The sequence below is a fragment of the Somniosus microcephalus genome, chromosome 9, assembly GCF_052327205.1.
Source record: "Somniosus microcephalus isolate GS21.2 chromosome 9, FLI_Smic_1.0, whole genome shotgun sequence".
Lineage (NCBI taxonomy): Eukaryota > Metazoa > Chordata > Chondrichthyes > Squaliformes > Somniosidae > Somniosus > Somniosus microcephalus.
In genome coordinates this window covers 6,553,249-6,575,067 of record NC_140995.1, presented here as the reverse complement: position 1 = coordinate 6,575,067, position 21,819 = coordinate 6,553,249, and the positions used below count along the sequence as shown (strand labels likewise).

The following is a 21,819-nucleotide window of genomic DNA, read 5'->3' as shown; positions in this document are numbered from 1 at the left end:
CTCATGCAGAACCCTTCTGTTTCTTTTTCCAGTTACGTAAGGCTGAGTGAAATAGTTGATCATGTGTTCCCTCTGCTAAAGAGAGAGCATTCTTCCGACTTCCCTTGTTCAGATACCTACAGCCAGTTCACATTCTGGAGAGAGCAGCTGCCAACTGTGGAGAGCCGGGACCTTCAAGCTTCTCAGGATTAAACACGACTGCACCTTGTAAATTTATTTATTTTTAACCTTTTTTTTTTTAAGTGCTAGCGGCCATTGCTCGCCTTGTTATAAGCTGAAAGTAAGGTAGTGTTCATCCTCCCTGGCTTCATGGGGGCAGGAAAGCTGCTATTCCATCACTCAAGCATTTTACTCCATCAACTGTTCTTCTGAATGGACACGGTTACAGACTAAGAGTGACGCCACTTGATGGAGATGTGTTGCATCTTAAACACCAGGGGGGGAGAAGTTCGGTATCGCCCCGTTTGGGGCGCAATTATCGGCCAGGCGCAAAGTTTAGCGCCTGCCGCTAATTATCGCCTCCGGCTGCAAACTTGGCTTCTATCGCCCCTGGAGGTGATTGGAGCGCTAAATCAGGCCCTACACACCTCTCAAGGCACAAAGGCCGAGGAGCGAGGCGCTACCTCAGAGCGCTGGCGAAGCTCAGGTGATGTCAGTCAGCAATGGAACACAGACACACTGGCGCCGGCCAGTTCTTAAAGGGGAGGGTCGATCTTGCTCTCCATCCACATCCTGCTCATTGCAGCCTTGAATCTCGGCCTGGAGAGAGCTGTACATCACTTCTGCTAGAAAGAACAATGGAGAGACCCAGGGAAAGAGCTCAGAGTGCAGCCCCCACAGTCTCTTCTAAATCGATGCAAGGAAGGTCAAATCAAAATGAACCTGCAAAGTGTTGCTCAGTACCCAAAACTCCTCAACACAGCGTTGAATCACTCCAGAAGTCTCTCTCTCTCAGAATGCGTGGTGCTAAAATGTCACCAACAAAAAAAGGGAGGAAGCGGTTGCCTTTAAATAGCGCTCCCCCAGTCCCTTCCCGACTGCAAAACGCTTCCCTCAACCTGTCGTTGCTAGCGGCAGGCGGAAAGGCAGGGGGCGCCACTCAATATCCGGTCTGGGGCGTTGCGCACTTGACTGATGTCACGGTCTGCCGGCGCAGGAGATCGTGGCGGTAGTGTTTAGCGCCGCTGCAAAATGTCTGGTCAATTTCGTGAGCGCCGCAAACATCACCGCGCCCGGGCGCTAGTTGCTTTGCGCCCCATTAGCGCTAATCAACCGAATTTCCCCCCCAGGTTTCTTGTGAAGAAGCAGCTTCTTTGTTATTAACATTTAATGTACCATCTGTTCCAAGTCGAGACCGCAGCTACTTTAAGATCACTCTCTACTATTAAGCACTCATCATTTTGTGAGAAAATTGTTTTTGTGATCTTCGATCAAACGTAATTATTTTTTTCACGGTTTTTTTTCCTCAACAAATGTAGAATTCTAATTATTTATAGTATGCACTTTTGATAATTGGCTTTAGTCCAAACTCTTTGCTTTAGATCCGGCTTGCATAATGCGTCGGTAAACAATGCTGCTTCAAAGGCTGGAGTAACTTCATCATTTGTCTTCGCCAGATTGTTTTTCTCCCACCATCCCCGCTCGCTTCCACTTTCTCTCATGGGGCAGTGACTCCTGCTGGGCTACAGCTGTGTGGCTGTCCGCTGCCGTTTACTTGCACCCCCCCCCCCCCCCCGGGCACCTCCACAGGAGTAATGGTTAACGATCAACTGCAAAAACCTCAGACATTTTCGTTTTCCGTAACGAAGGAGTGCTGAGGCCAACTGTGGTGCTCCAACTTTGCCCCGGTTCAGCACACGATGCACATTGAAGCTGGGACCTCCTTGCTCTGTGCATTTGCTCACTAAGCCAATGAGAGGCTGCTGATGGATCTTTAAAACTGTAAGACAATTATTTGAATCCGTAAGACAATTATTTGATTAAAGCATTGCTCTTTGAGGACAAATAATCTTTTTTTTTGTGTTTTTAATTTATGAGTACAATTGTTGCACATGATTGCTTTAATTTTCTGGAAAATATATAGCAAATATGTCATGCTACTGATATAAATGCTTCAATGTTTTGCAGCTAGACTCCTTGCAGAAGTTTTTATTTTCAAGTATGATTACATGATAGTTGGAACACAGGCCTATGTCTTTCCTTTTGATGTAAGGCTACAGATGCCATTTAGATCAGTGCAGTGGGATTATTGCCCTTGTTGCAGGCTGTAATTCAGGATTATTGCCCTCTACGCAAGCGTTATTAGTATTTTTGCTCCCCGTCCTGTGCCAAGAGCAGCACCGTGGCATTAGGTGGGAGGGTGAACTTCACCGAGCTCCCTCCAACCATCCTGGGTGCAGTAAAGATCCAACAATCAAAGTGCATATTTAAAAATCTGGAAATGGACTCAGCTGCACGCAGAGAGACATTTTAAGATTTTATTTAACTGGAAAGGAAAATCTTGTACATTGAGCTCATTGTCTCAGCAGACCGAGTCTCCTCCACATTGATGAATTATCTCCACAAAAAAGAAACTTTTTAAACTCCTTTTAATTCAGGAGGACGACTAACTCACCGGATTGGGAAGGGGAGATGTAAAGTGAGTCAATAAAAAAAGACCTGTGGCATAGCACAAGTACAATGCATCCATAATTGAATATTTTGTATTTTATCTTTCATTTTCTGATACAGTATCATGGTCACAAATTGGAAAGTCCCATTCTTGTGATGCATGCAAGTTGTACCTGATTTTTTATAGTTGTACCTAAAATGGGGAGAATCAGGCCCAGAGCGTAATGTAAAGAGTATTTTCTTTCTATGAAAGATAAATAATTGAAGCTTTGCTTTCAAATCTGTTGTTTTTTGTTACGATTATTATGACTATCATCACACAACCATGAATTGCAGTGTTACTGTAAGTAAAATAATGTTACACCATGTAGATAAATAAGAATGTCAATAAAAGCAGAATATTTTAAAATGTATGAGACTCTGTGTCCACTACTGGTTCTAGAGTACATCTATCTTTAACAGCAGCATTTATATACTGCCTTTAACATAGAAGTATGTCTGAGGTTTAAGGAAGAATGCACAGAGGCCAAGAAAAATAGATTAGGAGGGTTGAATAAAAGTTGGTCAGAGATGGGTTTTAAGGAGTGTCTTCAAGGAGGAGAAGGTGGTGGAGAGGTTTTAGGATTGGGGTTCTAATAATGATCAAAGGAGGAAGGGGAGATGCACAAGAGGCCAAATCAGAGGAATGGAGCATTCCGAGAGGGTTGGAGGGCTGGAGGAGGTTACAGAAATAGGAGTGAGGCCAAGAAGCGATTTAAACACAAAATTAATTATAAATTTGAGGCTTTGGAGGACCGGAAGCCAATGTAGGGCAGCAAGAGACAATCGGTGATGGGTGAACAGGACTTGGTGCAAGATAGGACACGGGCAGAAGAACTTTAGATGAGCTGAATTTTATGGAAGTTGGAGGATGGGAAGTCAGCTGGAGAGCGTTGGAGTAATTGGGCTGGATTTTACCAGCCCGGAGGAGGCGGGTTTGGAGGCGGGACTGCTGGGAAAGTCAAAAAGAATGGGAGCGGGTCCCAAACCCGCTCCCAACCCGCCTCCAGCCAATCTTCCCGGGAGTCGGGTCCCCGATTTGCGCAGGGACCCGACTCTTAGTGGCGGGAAGAGGATTACAGCCAGGCAGTTAAGAGACTTTTTCCAATTTTGAGACTTATGCTGCAGGCTTCTTGATGTTGGGGAACCCGCCAGGGTAAGTGAGGTGTGCTGTGGGTCTGTTGTCATGTTTGTGTATAGATGAAAGCTGCAGGAGTGGTGTGAAGGATGCAATGGGACACTGGTGAGTATCAGAGGTAAGGAAATGTTGGGAAAGTCATTTTTAATGTGTTTAGATTTTTCTGTAGGTGACGAGCTTTGAAGTATTTGTGTAGCCTCATCTCATCGGGAGAAGTGACAGATCGCTTCTGTACCCTCACCTGCAGCTGCCATCTGTTTTATTCTAAGGAGAGAGTCATTGGAGAGCCTGGGTGCAAGGGCTTACCTTTGTACAGCGATTGTCAGTGTTTGACAGCACCTCAATACTGTCAAACACTGTCAAATCATCTGTGAAAAAGAAATGTTTCATGTGCCTTTAAGAAAACCGGCAGATGAAGCGTCATCACCTGACTTCATTTGACACCGGCTTTTCCTTAACTGGTCAGCAAGCCCGCAGGGCGGGGCTTAACAAGGCCAATCAATTGAAAATAACGTCTGTGCGTCGAACATCGCTGGGGGCGGGACTAGAACCCGGAAGGCAGCAGTCCCGCCCCCAACTCGTCTCGGTAAGTAAAATCCAGCCCATTGTGTCTGGAGGTGACCAAAGCATGAATGAGGGTTTCGGCAGCAGATGGGCTGACGTGGGGATGGGGGCAAGTGATGTTACGGAGGTGGAGAGGATATGGGGTTGGAAACGCCGCTTGTCAGGTTGCCAAGTCTGGTTCAGCCTAAGACAATGACCAGGGAAGGGGATGGAGTTGATGGCAACGGTAAGGAGTTTGTGGTGGGGACCTAAGATGGTAGCTTTGGTCTTCTCAATGTATAGCTAGAGGAAAATTATCCTCATCTTCTATTGGATGTCGGACAAACAGTTTGACAGCACAGAAGCAGTGAAGGGATCAAGAGAGGTGGTGGCGATGTAGAGCTGGGTGTTGTTTAGTGTACATCTTAAAGCTGGCCCTATTATTGTGGAGGATGGTCTCAAAGTACAGCATGTAGACAAGGAAGAGGAGGGAGCCAAGGATTGGGCCTTTGAGGATCCCCAAGATGAAGTTGGGGTGAGAAGAGATGCCATTAATAGCGATGCACTGGCTACAGTAACTATCTCAACATACAAATAATCGGACCGACCTGTTTACATTAATATGCTTATTTGTAGAAGGCAACTTAATAATGTGTTAGATAAAGATTCCATGACAATGATTTTCAGCTTATTCTGTTGAATTGCCTTGTAATCATTTTCCTATTTAAATCCACTTGCAAAACAGAAGATTTACTGAGATGGAAAAACAAAGTTACATTTTTAATCCTTACCCAATGTTTTCTGGGGAAGGAATCCTCTGCAGATATCTGGGAGTTTGCAAGTGATCAGCAGAAGTTTAAAAAATTATTATAAACAGCCCTGTGTAATTAAAAAAAATAATAATTAAATTATAAAACGAGCCTATTAAAATGATTGATATTTCACAGAAGCAAAAAGACTTTACAGTCCATTTTATTTTCCCTCCTAGTTTTAGAATGTTCTAGTTAATTGCATACTCTTGAAATTGGGCTCTATTGAATGAGTGGTATCTATTTTCTGGATTTTACCATGTTTTTTCCCCAATGTCCATGGTGGCAATACCCATGATGAAGATGACACCTGTGGAACCCTTTTTATATAGATTCTTTCATTTATTATATAAGCTATAGATCTGTCTTTGATGTAATTCCTGTTGTATAATGCAACATGTAGTGTCAGCTGTGTCTCAGTGGGTAGCGCACTCGCCTCTGAGTCAGAAGGTTGTGGGTTCACAGTCCCCACTCCAGGGACTTGAGCACAGAAAGCTAGGCTGACACTCCAGTGCAGTGCTGAGGGAGTGCTGCACTGTCGGAGATGCCGTCTTTCAGATGAGACGTTAAACCGAGGCCCTGTCTGCTCTCTCAGATGGATGTAAAAGATCCCATGACACTATTTCGAAGAGGAGGGGAGTTATCCCCGGTGTCCTGGCCAATAGTTATCCCTCAATCAGCATAACAAAAAAAAACCAGATTCTCTGGTCATTATCACATTGCTGTTTGTGGGAGCTTGCTGTACACAAATTGGCTGCTGTGTTTCCCACATTACAACAGTGACTCCACTTCAAAAATACTTAATTGACTGTAAAGCACTTTGAGATGTCCGGTGGTCGTGAAAGGCGCTATATAAATGTAAGTCTTTCATTTTAAAGAAAAAAAAATTGTGAAAGCGCCTATCACAGGTACCCATCAAGTTGATTGACAGACCCATCTGTTGCGTGCCTGTGATAGTCACAGAAACAGGCCATTCGGCCCAACCAGTCCATGCCGGCGTTTATGCTCCACACGAGCCTCCTCCCGTCTTTCCTCATCTAAATCTATCAGCGTAACCCTCTATTCCCTTCTCCCTCAGATGCTTGTCCAGCCTCCCCTTAAATGCATCTATACTATTCGCTTCGACCACTCCCTGTGGTAGCGAGTTCCACATTCTCACCACTCTCTGGGTTTATTGCAGTGAATTAAGTTACCAATATATACATCTCCCATCCTCAAAGATCACCTGTAAGAAGTTACTTAAAAAAAAAAAATCTGGACAATAAATTAACTACCGTCCAAACTAGATAAATCCCACTGCTGATGGTATAATGAGAACAAGCTCCCTCCTGATAGTGTGGTGGTAAGCAAGTATCCAACCCAACATTGGCCTATCATGGGGGGAGCGAATGTCACCCGTGTTGTTCAATGATCCAAATGCTGTAAATCACACGAATATTGGCCATGTTTGAGCCAGAATAAACATGAATGTTTATCCCTTGACAATTTCCCTTCAGAAGATGATACTAAATATAAAAATGCTCATTTAAATAAAATAATAATTGCTATGCAATATCATTTTGGTTAGGAGCTCATGCAGATGACAAATTCGAGTGATTACTTTCTGAATTGACTGTTGTCCCAAATCCACAAAAAAATTCAGTATCACCGATCCGTTCGGCAAACAAAAAAATGTCCCTCTCTTTCAATATAATTGAATACATCTTTTAATAAAACACTGTGTATAAAACATAATAAAGCAAATATCACACTATTGCATTGCAATAGCTGTGCATGATGCTGAATAATTAAAATTTCATTATAGCGCACTCAGATTAATAGATATTTAAAGATCAAGATCATACACAAAGAACCCTTTTTATCCACCACTATTATCCTTGGTTGTACTTTGACAATTCTATTTTAAGCATTTATCAATAAGTGGTTGTTGGAAAATTAACTGCGGTGTTAACTTTGTGCACTTTCTCTATCATAAGAGTAACTTGTAATGGGCTAGAAATCACGGTCGGAGGCGTACCTCCGGACTACGCCCCTGACCCACGTAACCTTTACCAACCTACCTCCAGGCGCCCAGGCTGCGGAGGGTTACGGTCTCGGGCCTCCAGGCGGACGGCAGCGTAAAGGCCCACGGATCCCCAGGGCGCAAGCAGTTCGGCAGGGACCCTGGAATCACGTGAGCCCGGTCCGCCAATCACAAAGGAGGATTCCATTGCAATCATTTACGATGGGAATCCCCTAATGATATGCAGTGGAATCCCCAAATCGTTATACAATTTACACAATTCTTAATAAATATAAATGTACTGAATTTCAATTTTATTCATAAGTCCCTTCATTGCACCAACCTCAATAAAAGTGTAATGTTTTGATAAATAATTTTAAACATCTTAATCCGAGCCAATATTTGCATAAACTCATTTAAAGTGTATTTTGATTTTTAAAAGTTTTATTTAAGGCTCATATACACACTTGTGCTGATGAAAACAGGCCCTACGCCTGCTTTTACCAGCCGTAAGAGTTTTGTGGGCAATTGCTGGGCAGTTGTTGGGCAAACAGTCCAACTCTGCGCCACCAATCCTGAGTTTCCGTGCGGTTCGGATGATCTGTCAAGGCGTAGCTTGACAGCGCAAGTTCTGGATTTCGCACATGCAGAAACCCGAAAGTTGCGGGGCCTTTCAAATGGATTACGACAGCGTCGTCAGGGAGACCGCAATTTCAGGGCCAATATTTTTGAAAAGAATTAAATCAATAACCTTTATTTTAATGAGCACAAAGGGTTGGTGGGTAAAATGAGACCAGCTACGAATCAATACGTAGCTTAACTTCACTGTAACGTGAACATCCAGAACAGCTGTTCTGATTGGATTCACCGAGTTCAATCAGTACAATTTATTTTGTATAATAATACAAAACAATAAATGTGTCACAGTTCCCCACAACAGTGGCTCGAACAATGGGGCTGGATTTTACCAACCTCGGCGGGTCTGGGACGGGTGACGTCGGTGGCGGGTCCAGCCCGCTGTCCAAAATGATTTTGCCCTGATTGGGCTTGTTAAGCCCCGCCCAGCGCGTTTGCCGGCCAATTGAAGGAAGCGGGTCTGATGATGTCACTTGATGCGTCATTAGTCGGTTTCCTTAAAGGGACCACGGCCGCATTCATTTTGACCGTTGTGCTGTCGGTGTTCTACAGCATTGAGGTGCTGCAAACACTGACAATCACTGCACAGAGGTTCACGGCTGCACCCAGGCTCTCCCTTGACTCCCTCTATATGCATTTCTGACCTTTTCCTCTTGGCGGGGCCTGACTGCCTTGCAACTTTCTGTTACAAAAACCTGACTGACTGGGGGAAAAAGAAAGAAAGACTTGTGTTTATACAGTGCCTTTCACGACCACCGGACGCCTCAAAGCGCATTACAGCCAATGAAGTACTTTTGGAGTGCAGGTACCGTTGTAAGGCGAGAAGGAGTAGGGGAGGAGTCAGCAGATTCGTTCTTTGTTTTTGAATCATTTGAAGTCAAATCAAGTTTCATTTAAAATTTTACTTCCAGTTCCTCCTCATTGACAATTGTGCATGTGCAACATGTTTTCAGGCTCCCTTTGTGTAGTCTGACATTTCTTCACACTCTGCTGCACTGATGACCTGGGCGTGCCCCAATTGCTGCAGCAGGTAGCACAGACATGGCTGGGTGCTCTGTTTTCATACAAACATTTTTTTTAAATAACCTGCGCTTCAATTGGCAGCCCATATCCCAATGCAATATTACAAAAAAAAATTCACCTAAAGCTGAGGACTTGGGTAGAAATGCCTGTCTAAACTGTCCACTGATGCTAAAGTGGCTTTCCAGAATCCAACATTCTAGTCAGCAGGCACACAAGGAAGCAACATGGTGACTACTTTTAACGCTGCCGTGGTCTCGAATATCAATTGTACAACTAATAAAACAACACTGCTAAGTAAAGGTAAAGGGATCACTTAAGGCTAAAGGGATCACTTAAGGCTAAAGGGATATGGGGAGAAAGCAGGGACAGGGTACTAAATTTGGATGATCAGCCATGCTCTCATTAAATGGCGGAGTAGGCTCGAGGGGCCGAATGGCCTACTCTTGCTCCTATCTTCTATGACAGGTTGGGTGATTGGGCAGAAACATGGCAAATGCACTATAATGTGGATAAATGTGAGGTTATCCACTTTGGTGGCAAAAACAGGAGGGCAGATTATTATTTGAATGGCAATAGATTGGGAGAAGGGGAAGTGCAAAGAGACCTGGGTGTTCTTGTGCACCAGTCGCTGAAGGTAAGCATGCAGGTGCAGCAGGCAGTTAAGAAGGCAAATGGTATGTTGGCCTTCGTAGCAAGAGGGTTCGAGTACAAGAACAAGGATGTCTTGCTGCAGTTGTACAGGGCTTTGGTGAGACCGCACCTTGAGTATTGTGTGCAGTTTTGGTCGCCTTACCTGAGGAAGGACATTCTTGCCATGGAAGGAGTGCAGCGAAGATTCACCAGGCTGATACCTGGGATGGCAGGAATGACATATGAGGAGAGATTGTGTCGATTGGGCTTATACTCACTGGAGTTTAGAAGATCGGGAGGGGATCTCATCGAAACCTATAAAATTCTGTCAGGCCTGGACAGACTAGATGCAGGAAGGATGTTTCTGATGGCCGGGGAGTCCAGAACCAGGGGTCATAGTCTAAGGATAAGGGGTAGGCCATTTAGGACTGAAATGAGGAGGAATTTCTTCACCCAGAGAGTGGTGAACCTGTGGAATTCTCTGCCACAGAGGGCGGTGGAGGCCAGTTCATTAAATATATTCAAGAAAGAGTCGGATATATTTCTTAAGGCTAAAGGGATCAAGGGATATGGGGAGAAGGCAGGGACAGGGTACTGAATTTGGATGATCAGCCATGATCTCATTGAATGGCGGAGCAGGCTCGAAGGGCCGAATGGCCGACTCCTGCTCCTATCTTCTATGTTTCTATGTTTCTATGTAACTTTATTGTTGTAAATACTAAAGGGAAGTGACTCGGGCAGAAAAGTAAAATGCAAGAAACAGTGATCAAAAAGATTAATTAAAGGAGGTAATAGAGAGCAAAGAACCAGAGATGACCGGGAGATCTAGATCTAGGGTTGCAGGGTTAATCCTTTGATCCCCACCCCCCCTCCACCCAAACTTGAGATGCAAGTTAAGAATATTCAAATGCTCAATACAAAACAAAAAGATCTCTTTCCCCACTGCCATGCAAATAAAAGGAAACGGAGCAGAGGTGTACTGGTCAGTGCAATGGTCATGTACACTCTTTGTAAAAGGACCGTGAGGAGACATTTCTTCATCCACTCTGGCCCTGTATCTTATCCTTGAAAAATTTGGCTGCAATGTATTTTAACACATAGTTAAATCACAGAATAATTCACAGTCACAACAGTCGGATTACAAATCTTTAAACAAAATGTGTATTTCTAGTATGCTGACGAGTACATAATCAGTACAATGAATTTGATTAGAACTATTTTTCTGGGTTCAGAAAGTTAGTAATAAGATTCTACCATGATAGTACTGAGAGGGAGCTGCTTCTCTGTGGAGCAGCCATTTCCGAGGCATTCTAACAAGGGGAATGCAACCATGCATTTCGTCTGACCCATTTCTATGGCAACATATGTGATATGCCTACTACTTTACCGAGCATTGTACTTGATCTTCGAAGCCAACAGGATACAGAGAGAGTACAGTACCCTGTAGACTAAAAAAAATACTTAAATGAAACAAACTTAGAATGACAGTAAAACTCCAGGCGAGTTCCTTTCAATAAACCTAGCTCGAGCATGAATCTTTACAGTGTTGAAGGAAACAGTGCCCTATAGAGATTTTGAGTATGTCACGTGTTTGCATATGGAAGTGTTCTCATGCAAGAGTTATAGGCATTATCCTATCTGAAAACACAGACACTGGTCAATGTTATATTCCAAACACAACTGGCTTTATGTCTGGAGGCTTCAAAATCTCCAAAGGTTAATAAACTCTGTTCACCTTTGACAGATAGTAACTGACTGAAGACCAATGTCTTACATCTCAAAATTCACTGCACATATAAGAACAACCGCTGTAACTGGGTCATGGATTTTGTACCCTAACCAGAAAGGTTTTAACGGAGACAGCAAAAGCAATGCTGCAGGACGGATACAGTCCTTTCTGCTGTTTAAAAACACATCTAGTTTAAAGGAAAATTGGTGCAGAATCCTTATTGTTGCACTTGTCTCTTGATCATCCCTTGTTCCTGAGTTTTATGCTTTAAATTTCTGGTTAGAAGCAACCTGAGAGCTGACATCTGTACAAATCCCCTTTTCAGTGACATTGTGAAGTCACATTGATAGCTGTAAACATTCCAACCAATTTAACAACAACTTGTATTTATATAGCGCCTTTAACATAGTAAAACGTCCCAAGGCGCTGCACAGGAGTATTTTAAGACAAAGAATTTGACTCCGAGCCACATAAGGATAAATTAGGGCAGGTGACCAAAAGCTTGGTCAAAGAGGTAGGTTTTAAGGAGCGTCTTAAAGGAGGAAAGAGAGGTAGTGAGGCGGAGAGGTTTAGGCAGGGAATTCCAGAGCTTAGGGCCCAGGCAACAGAAGGCACGGCCACCAAAGGTTGAGCGATTATAATCAGGGATGCTCGAGAGGGCAGAATTAGAGGAGCGCAGATATCTCGGGGGGGGGGGGTGGTGGGGGTTGTGGGGCTGAAGGAGATTACAGAGATAGGGAGGGGCGAGGCCATGGAGGGATTTGAACACAAGGATGAGAATTTTGAAATCGAGGCGCTGCTTAACCGGGAGCCAATGTAGGTCAGGGAGCACAGGGGAGATGTACGAACGGGACTTGGTGCGAGTTAGGACACGGGCAGCCGAGTTCTGGATCACCTCAAGTTTACATAGGGTGGAATGTGGGACGCCAGCCAGGAGTGCGTTGGAATAGTCAAGTCTAGAGGTAACAAAGGCATGGATGAGGGTTTCAGCAGCGGATGAGCTGAGGCAAGGGCGGAGACGGGCGATGTTACGGAGGTGGAAATAGACGGTCTTTGTTGTGCTGCGGATATGTGGTCGGAAGCTCATTTCAGGGTCAAATATGACACCAAGGTTGCGAACTGTGTGGTTCAGCCTCAGACAGATGTTAGGGAGAGGGATGGAGTCAGTGACTAGTCATGATCTGATTGAAGACTCGACATAAAATGTTAGCTCCCAGGCATCTTCTAACCAGCAGTTTGAAAGCCTAAAACACAAGAATGAGGAAGGACTGAGAGACATCAGTAAGTATTACGGTATCCTCACTTAGGATCCAGGATTATGTGGGAAATCAGTATAATAATACACCCGATTAATATCAATGGATTAATTATTTTGCATTTAAAGCAGATATCAGAACTCCTGTTGGATTATATTTAGTGACATACATGGCTACTGTAGGAACGTAGTAATTTTCAATGTCATTGCTGAAATGTTTCCTCAGTTTTAAATGTCTTATCTTCAAAGTGCTGTAATTCTGTCAGGCATCTGCTGACTAGTTAGCGCCAACAAGGATGAAGTGCTGCAAGGCCAAGTATTTTCAGCATCTATCGGCAATGTAGTGAAGGGAAGGAGGCAGGGAGCAGAGCATTCATTGCACGCTTTCATCTCTGAACATTTGCATCATTAAAATAATAGACGGTTGATTTTATGATAATATTCAGAGGAGAATCACCTTTCGTCCATCGTCACAATTTTGCTTCACATTGTCCAGCCTTCTGTGTGTTTGCTATAAATTGTCCAGCCAGTCTATAATAGCTACATACTTATTGAAGTCTCTTTTATGCTATTTTAAACATGACTTCTCTTTTATCAATACTTTGCACTGAGTATATTTTATAAACAGAACATTAAACACCAGTTTTACCAATTTTAAGCATTGAAATATGAAATGCACTAAAATCTATATCATTATTAAGCCATTCTGGCCTCACAAGTGCCCTCATACATAAACAACAAATCAATCATCTAAAATGCCACTGCCTGTATCCTATCCTGGACTAAGTTTTGCTCCTTTATCACAGGATTACATGGGATATACGGCACAGAAACAGGCCATTCGGCCCAACCAGTCCATGCCGGCGTTTATGCTCCACTCGAGCCTCCTCCCGTCTTTCCTCATCTAAATCTATCAGCGTAACCCTCTATTCCCTTCTCCCTCATATGCTTGTCCAGCCTCCCCTTAAATGTATCTATACTATTCGCTTCAACCACTCCCTGTGGTAGTGAGTTGCACATTCTCACCACTCTCTGGGTAAAGAAGTTTCTTCTGAATTCCCTATTGGATTTCTTGGTGACAATCTTATATTGATGGCCTCTAGTTATGCTCTTCCCCACAAGTGGAAACATTCTCTCTGTATCCACTCTAACAAAACCTTTCATAATTTTAAAGACCTCTATTAGGTCACCCCTCTCAAGAGAAAATAGACCCAGCCTGTTCATCCTTTCCTGATATGTATACCCTCGCATTTCTGGCATCATCCTTGTAAATCTTCTCTGCACCCTCTCCAGTGCCTCTATATCCTTTTACTCTAAGTGTGGTCTAATCAAGGTTCGATACAGGTTTAGCATAACATCCTTTTCAATTCTATACCTCTAGAAATAAACCCTAGTGCTTGGTTTGCTTTTCTTACGGCCTTGCTAACCTGTGTCACAACTTTTAGTGATTTGTGTATTTGTACTCCGAGGTCCCTTTGTTCCTCTACCCCACCTAGACTCGCACCCTCCAAGTGATAAGTGACCTCCCTATTCTTCCTACCGAAATGTAATACCTCACATTTATCTGTGTTGAATTTCATTTGCCAATTATATGCCCATTCTGCAAGTTTATTAATGTCCTCCTGTAATTTGTTGCAGTCCTCCTCAGTATTGACTATCCCCCCAATTTGGTGTCATCCGCAAATTTAGAATTTATGTTTTTGATTCCAAAATCTAAATTGTTAATGTAAATTGTGAACAACAGTGGTCCCAGCACTGATCCTTGTGGAACACCACTACCCACCTTCTGCCACTGTGAATAGCTACCCTTTACTCCCACTCTCTGCTTTCTATCTTGAAGCCAGCCAGCAATCCATTCGACCTGAAACATTGGGGTCGATTTTCTGGCCGCCGTCGGGCAGCTTTCCAGGCGGCCGGGGGCCGAAAATCAGCGAAAAAGCGGGTCGGGACCCCCCCCGCCTGATTCCCCGCCCCGTCTGACTTTCGGACCGCCGTTTCTACGCGACCCGCCTCAGTCCCAGCCGCTGCTGGCGGGACTAGTCGTCGGAGCAGTAATGAGCAATTATCTCCTTGTTGAGGTAGATTTTCCAGGGTCGATGCGACTTTGGGGCTTTCCTCACATCAAACACGCCTGCGGGGAACCCCGCTGATGAGAGCTGGTGTGAAAACAGTTGGCTTGCTTGCTGTCAGCTGCAGGTCAATGAGGGCTGAAGAGATTTAAAGAGGCAGCATTTGCAGGCTGCAGGACCTTGTTGATGAAAGCTTGGGGGAACTTTTTGAAGGCTTAGGAACAGCTGTAGAAAGTTGGAGCCTCACACACTTCTCCAGTGTGAGCTCCTGGGAAGCCCCTCTCACCACCCTAACTCAGTGCCCCCTCAACGGAGGCATCTGCCAGAAGCATGGGAGGCCTTTGGTACCTTCCCTTCCTGGCATTAGAGGATCTCCAACAGCAGAGGCGGCAGCAGCAGAACCAGGAACAGCAGGATGAGCACCAGGAGCACCAGGCTGCTGCTCACTCACCTGAAGCTGCACAGGCCAGAAGGGGCCAGTGCTTGGAAGTGGCTTGAGAGCACCTTGCTGCGCTTTAGGGGGCCAGTGGGACCCGTTTCTGCACTGGCAGTCCTACTCAGAAGGACTTCCATGAAGATCTGGTTTCTCTGTTCAACAGATGGCCACGCTCCTCAAGAGATGTCATTCTCTTATGAGCACTCACCATGTTTTCCGTACCCTGGCGAGTTATCTCCTGCATGGAGGTTGCCAACCTTTCCATGGTGATGCGTTCATGCGCCAATGACTCCACAAAGGCTCTGCTCATGGTCGCTATGGACTCCTCCATTCGCTCCACACTTGCAGCAACCCTGGAGACAAAACCTGCCAGAGACTCCTGCATCTGTGCATGGAGATCCATCACCTCGTCTCTTGCGGATGGACCAAGAGGCAGAGGGTCGACATGCAGTGCAGCTGAGCTGAGCTGGCAGAGTCCTGCGCCCTCCGACGAGGACTCTCCACTGCTGTCCCTGTCTCCAGAATCTGCTGAGGCTCACTTGTGAGCTGTGAAACACCAGGTGACAACACTACTCTATGTCCCAAAGGTCCCCCCGAGGTGTGAGTGTCTGCGCTGGTGCTGGGTGCGCTTACTTCTGCTGATGCTGCGCCCTCAGAGGTTGGAGCTTCCTCTGAGGAGTCTGGCTGCACAGCCTCTTCCTCCTCCACAGTGAGGACGGGGGCTCTGGATGGTACTGTGGGGGAGTAAAGGAAGGAGTTAGAGATGTAATGCCAAAGTTCTTCTGGTGACTCCCAGCGAGTTGGCATCTTCTGACACCTGCATCCATGCAGCATTGGTCTCAGTGGGCGGTCTCTTCCTCCCTGACCTAGGGAAGAGGACCTCCCTGTGGGCCCTAACCCCATCCAATAATGCCTGCAGTGAAGCCTCGTCGAATTTGGAGGCAGCTCGGGGTCTGGCACTGGCCACAGCTGCTGCAGGCTCCTCTGCCATCCTGTATGGTTCGTTTGGAAGCCTTCAGAGGATGCAGTGCTTGCTATGGACCTTGAAAGCACCACGAATGATGACATCATACTGTGGGGATTTCTGACTCGAATTGGACAATTAGCAAGGCTGCCCACATGCTGGGAATTAATTGGCCACTTGAGGGAAAATTGCGTGGAGCTGGCTGACACTTTTTTATGTGTGTCAGAAACCCCACATTCGGGGAAACCCGACCATTTCCCACACAAGCCGAAAATCGGGGCCATTAGCTCTGTTTCTCTCTCCAAAGATGCTGCCTGACCTGCTGAGTATTTCCAGCATTTTCTGTTTTTATTTCAGATTTCCAGCATCCGCAGTATTTTGCTTTTGTATTAGCTATCCATTCTGCTACTTGTCCCCTGACTCCGCATTCTCTGACCTTGTTCCTCAGTCTATTATGAGGTACCTTATTGAAGGCCTTTTGAAAATCTAGATAAATTACATCTATTGCATTACCATTGCCTACTCTCTCGGTTACCGCTTCAAAAAATTCAATGGGGTTGGTCAAGCATGATTTTCCCTTTTGAAATCCATGCTGACTATTCATTACTATGTTTTGGTTTCTAGATGTTCTTCTATTTTCTCCTTTAGTAGGGATTCCATTATTTTTCCTACCACCGATGTTAAGCTGACTGGTCTATAGTTCCCTGGACATGTTCTATCTCCCTTCTTAAATATCGGTATTACGTTAGCTATCCGCCAGTCCTCTGGCACTACACCTTTTTCTAACGCGTTATTAAATATGTGTAGTAATGCCTCTGCTATCTCTTCTCTAGATTCTTTTAAAATGCGTGGATGCAATCCTTCTGGAACCAGGGGTTCTATCCTCTTTGAGTTTGATTAGTTTATTTAATATATCCCCTGAAAAACTGAAGCAAAATAATTGTTTAATATTTCTGCCATCTCGTTATTGTTACCTGTGCTATTGTCCTATCCATCCTTTAATGGTCCTATTGCCATCCCAATCTTCCTTCTTTTATTGATGTGCCTGTAAAATATTTTATTATTTTTTATGCTCCTTGATAATTTAATTTCATAGTTCCTCTTCGACTTCCTAACTTTTTTTGACTTCTCTTCTAATCTCTTTGTATTCTCCCTTATCAACCTCCCTTGGCTTCAGTTACCTCAATGCACCAAATTCAAAATCTTTTTTCTCATCTCTGAGCCCTCTGAGGCTTAGGGGGAGAAATTCGGTTGTTAGCGCCACCGATTAATGCCTAAAGAGGCCGAGAAGTGGGGCGCTAGCCAATTTCCGGGCGGGCGCAAGGCACCTAGCGCCTTGCCCCATATTGAGCATGCATTTAGCGCCGGCGCTAAATCTTAGCGCCCACTCATGGGCGCAGACTGATTATGACACCATTTGAGTGTGCAACGCCTTTTGGGCGCCCCGGACCGGAAATTCAGTGGCGCCCCTTCCGTAGCGCCTGGCGCTAATAGTGACAGCTTACCTGGACCTTACCAAGTCGCTCTCAGGCTGGAGGAGCGTTATTTAAAGGGAACTGGTGTGGTTTTAAAGCGGCAGCCATTTTTGGAGCACAACTTCCTCGAGAGCTACAAAGAGTTGCTGAGCTGCACACTGAGAACCATTTGACCACTGAGCCAGCGCAGGCAGACGATCTTCAGCCTTCTGACCATCACCTTGCTGTTGGTGAGCCTTGACAACGGGGAACCTTCCTGTGGGCACTTATTATGGGGGCTGCATTGGAGGGGAACATCCTGCTGCTGAATCATCTGGAAAGGGCACTGAGACGCTGGGAGAGGGGGGCAGGCATGGCCAGACGGAGGAGGGCCAACAGACGTCGCCACAGCAGACCTTACGCTGGCAGGGTTTTCCGACAGCAGTTTTCCTACATGAACATGCCGGAGGAGCAGTGTGTCAGAAGGCTGCGATTTAGAAAGTAGGTGGTGACTGAGCTGTGCCAGCTGCTTCAGCCAGATCTGCAGCCTCAGATAAGGTGCAGGACATCTCTGTCGGTGGCTAAGAAGATGCCTGCTGGCCTGAACTTCTACGCGAGCGGCTCTTCTCAGGCTGCGCGTCAGAGGCTGATCAGAAGTAGCTTCTAGGCCCCTCTCATGGAATGCTTGCTGCCATTCCAAGAACAGGAATGGAACCGGTCTGATACCCCCAAGCCTGTGAAGGGCAAGATGCATGTAAATAGCAGGCATGGCCATTGTAAATGAAGAAAGTGTTTCATTACACAAAATGTGGTTCCTTCAAACATGAGAAAGCTATGGCAACAGAAAGCAAAACTAATACACTGACACATAACTGGCTCTCACACCCGGGAGACTGTCCAAAACATAAATCACATTCCGACCATCTTCCTTGGCCTTGATTCCACTGCGCCAACCAAAGCATCCAATGCCCCATCAGTGAGGCGTTCCGCCCTCTGCCTCACCCTTTCCATGTCTTGCTAGGCTGCTGCGCCACAGGTAGGCTCCCACCGCTTTGAAGGCCTACAAGGCAGTGAGTGTGTCTGGTGATGCCAATTGACCTGCCCCTTTAAGAGCTGGCCGGCGCCAGTGTGTCTCAGGAAAAGTGATTATTGACAGCATCTTTGCTGCGCCCTGCCGCCGTGAAATTGGATTGCGCTGCCGGGTTAGCGCCTTAAGAGTAGCGTGCAGCGCCTGATTTAGCGCCGCAATCACCTTTAGGGGTGCTGCAACCCAATATCGTGCTAGGTGGCGCTAAATTGCGCCTGGCGCTAAACTTTGCGCATCACCAGGACTAGCGCCCCAAACGCGGCTATACCGAATTTCTAGGCCCTAATCTTTTCCCACTTCTGTAACCTCCTGCAGCCTTTCATGTCAGTACTTCACTGCTCCGACAGTGGCCTCCTTCGCAAACCCCTCTCTCTGCTTCAGCTTTGTTTGCAGAGCCCTCAGCTAGCTTGGCCGCATACTCTGAAACACACTCCCAAAGCCTCAGAATAAGCGGTCGGTCATTCAGGACGGAGATGAGGAGTAATTTCTTCACTCAGAGGGTGGTGAACCTTTGGAATTCTCTACCCCAGAGGGCTGTGGAGGCTCAGTCGTTGAGTATATTCAAGACAGAGATCGATAGATTTTTGAATATTGAGGGAATCAAGGGATATGGGGATAGTGCAGGAAAGTAGAGTTGAGGTAGAAGATCAGCCATGATCTTATTGAATGGCGGGGCAGGCTCGAGGGGCCGAATGGCCGACTCCTGCTCCTATTTCTTATGTTATGTTAAAATCTGACATGAGAATTTGTCTATTCTCTCCTGTCCATCAAAAGACTCCTCAACACCTTCCCTAACTCTTCTCCCAGTATCGTTCAATGTCCAATTTTGCCTCTCTGAAATTCTTAAGGATGTTTTATTGGGTTGAAGTTGCAAATTGTTCTAATTTTCAGGCCTTATTTTCTTAAATTTTGGGGTAAAAAAATCAGATGAACTCAACTAATACATGCTTTCTCGGATCATGTTCAAATCGTTCATGATCAGAGAACGTAAGACTTAACCAGCAAAACCACTTTGGATGGAACAGATAAAATGTTAAATCAGTAATGAATGGTTCTAACCAGTGTAATGTTAAAACGAGTTGACATGCATCACTTGCTGTGTCCTCAGTGCCTCCTCCTGCTCCATGGAACTTGATTCAACTGTCTGTAGCCAACTGAAGGCGTGACCTACATTGATGCTGCCTGTTGCTAGTGGAGGAAGATGGAGCCCCTCCTGTGCCAAACAGAGAAAGCCAATGTGTGCATCACACCAGAAGTGCATCATGATGAAGCTCCCATCTCTGGGATGTACCAGATGTAACCTTAATTTTGGGATTCATGTTTCAAGGATAATTATTGGATTTAAGTATCAGCTGTGGCAGAGTTGGCAGCACACTCGCCTCTGAGTCAGAAGGTTGTGGGTTCAAGTCCCACTCCAGGGACTTGAGCACATAAAGCTAGGCTGACACGCCAGTGCAGTGCTGAGGGCCAATATTTATCCCTCAACCAGCATGAAAAAAACATTATCTGGTCATTGTCACATTGCTGTTTGTGGGACCTTGCTGTGCGCAAATTGGCTGCCGCGTTTCTTACATTACAACAGTAACTACACTTCAAAAGTACTTAATTGGCTGAAAAGCGCTTTGAGACATCCGGTGGTCATGAAAGGCGCTGTATAAATATATAAGTCTTTCTTTCTATTTAATTGGGCTTCACCCTAAAGTCAAAAGGGTTCATTATTATTATGGCTCGCTTGTGAAAGGCGGCCGTCTGTGTTTGTGATTTCATGTACATAAAATGTGTGTTGAAGAACGTAGCAACATTTCAGCCTTGCCAGAGAAATAAAATGCCACTGAAATTAATGGGCGTCTGATGAAATATAGACTAGAAGCACCAAAGGTTAACAAGCTTGCTGTGCTTACATATTCATTAACTATACGTCAAAAGCTAACTTGATCTATTCTAGAACCCCTACCCCCACAAAGTTCTCTAATTATATCACAATACAAGATATTTTTTGGCCAGACATCATCTTTGTACTTGCCTGTGGTAGAAATAATGAACATCTTTAGATCTAAGTGTAAATTTGACAAATTTGTGTTTCGCTATGGGCAGAAAATCTACATGGATGAATTCCCGGATTTCTGAAATGTGCCCGCTTTTGGGTGAAGCTTCTAGTGTACCGCTTGAAGCACTATGCATTAATGGCGAGATTCTTATTGCTCCTATTGGTTTCCAGCCTAGAATTCCCGCAGGGCTTTTCCAAACCCCTGCTGTAACTTCAATGGAAAATGGTGGAAAGCTTCGAAGAAATGACGCAAGCAGCCATTTACTCCATTTTGACGACGGTTCTGAGGAGGTTATGGTGGGAGATCAAGCTAACCCTCACGGAAATTCTACCTTCCATGTACTGATTGCACAGTGTAAAAGTTACACGCGTGACTTTTAAGAAGGCAAATGGTATGTTGGCCTTCGTAGCGAGAGGGTTCGAGTACAGGAACAAGGATGTCTTGCTGCAGTTGTACAGGGCCTTGGTGAGACCACACCTTGAGTATTGTGTGCAGTTTTGGTCGCCTTATCTGAGGAAGGATGTTCTTGCCATGGAGGGAGTGCAGCGAAGATTCACCAGACTGATACCTGGGATGGCAGGAATGACATATGAGGAGAGATTGGGTCGATTGGGCTTATACTCGTTGGAGTTTAGAAGAATGAGAGGGGATCTCATTGAAACTTATAAAATTCTGACAGGACTGGACAGACTAGATGCAGGAAGGATGTTCCCGATGGTCGGGGAGTCCACAACCAGGGGTCACAGTCTAAGGATAAGGGGTAAGCCATTTAGGACAGGGATGAGGAGGAATTTCTTCACCCAGAGAGTGGTGAACCTGTGGAATTCTCTACCACAGAAGGCAGTAGAGGCCAATTCATTAAATATATTCAAGAAGGAGTTGGATATATTTCTTAAGGCTAAAGGGATCAAGGGATATGGGGAGAAAGCAGGGACAGGGTACTGAATTTGGATTATCAGCTATGATCACATTAAATGGCGGAGCAGGCTCGAGGGGCCGAATGGCCTACTCCTGCTCCTATCTTCTATGTTTCTATGAATGGCGGAGCAGGCTCGAGGGGCCGAATGGCCTACTCCTGCTCCTATCTTATATGTTTCTATGACGGGCACCCAGCTGGCAAACAATCATACTAGTGTCTAGATCTCACCCATGGGTTGGTTGATCATAAAATCTTCCATGAAGTTGCAACATAGCATCTCATTTTATGTTGATTTATATTCAATTGGATTGTATTTAAGCATATAACAATTTAGGAATGACGAAAATAGTACTTCTGTTTTGTCTGACTTATATATCTTGCACATATATAATTTTAAAATTGTGGTAGCCCTAAAATAGATTCCAAGC

General features: G+C 45.1%; 1 protein-coding gene and 1 long non-coding RNA gene across 5 annotated transcripts in view; one reads left to right on the top strand and one right to left on the bottom strand.

Annotated features, from left to right (window-relative positions):
- The window catches only part of lpin1a (lipin 1a), a 212,518-nt gene extending 209,497 nt beyond the window's left edge, over nucleotides 1-3,021 (top strand). For all 4 annotated transcript variants that reach the window (XM_085996297.1, XM_085996294.1, XM_085996296.1 and 1 more), the window contains one exon: nucleotides 33-3,021. In XM_085996297.1, coding sequence (XP_085852423.1) covers nucleotides 33-192 — 160 coding nt within the window. In that variant the 3' untranslated portion in view covers nucleotides 193-3,021. The remainder of the gene's footprint in view (nucleotides 1-32) is intronic.
- LOC147112227 (uncharacterized) overlaps nucleotides 1-7,316 on the bottom strand; it is an 89,072-nt gene extending 81,756 nt beyond the window's left edge. The window contains exons 1-2 of the long non-coding RNA XR_015079465.1: nucleotides 7,200-7,316; nucleotides 5,122-5,209 (exon numbers count right to left, since the gene is read on the bottom strand). This is a non-coding gene — a long non-coding RNA (uncharacterized LOC147112227). The remainder of the gene's footprint in view (nucleotides 1-5,121; nucleotides 5,210-7,199) is intronic.
- Nucleotides 7,317-21,819: the final 14,503 nt, after the last annotated feature.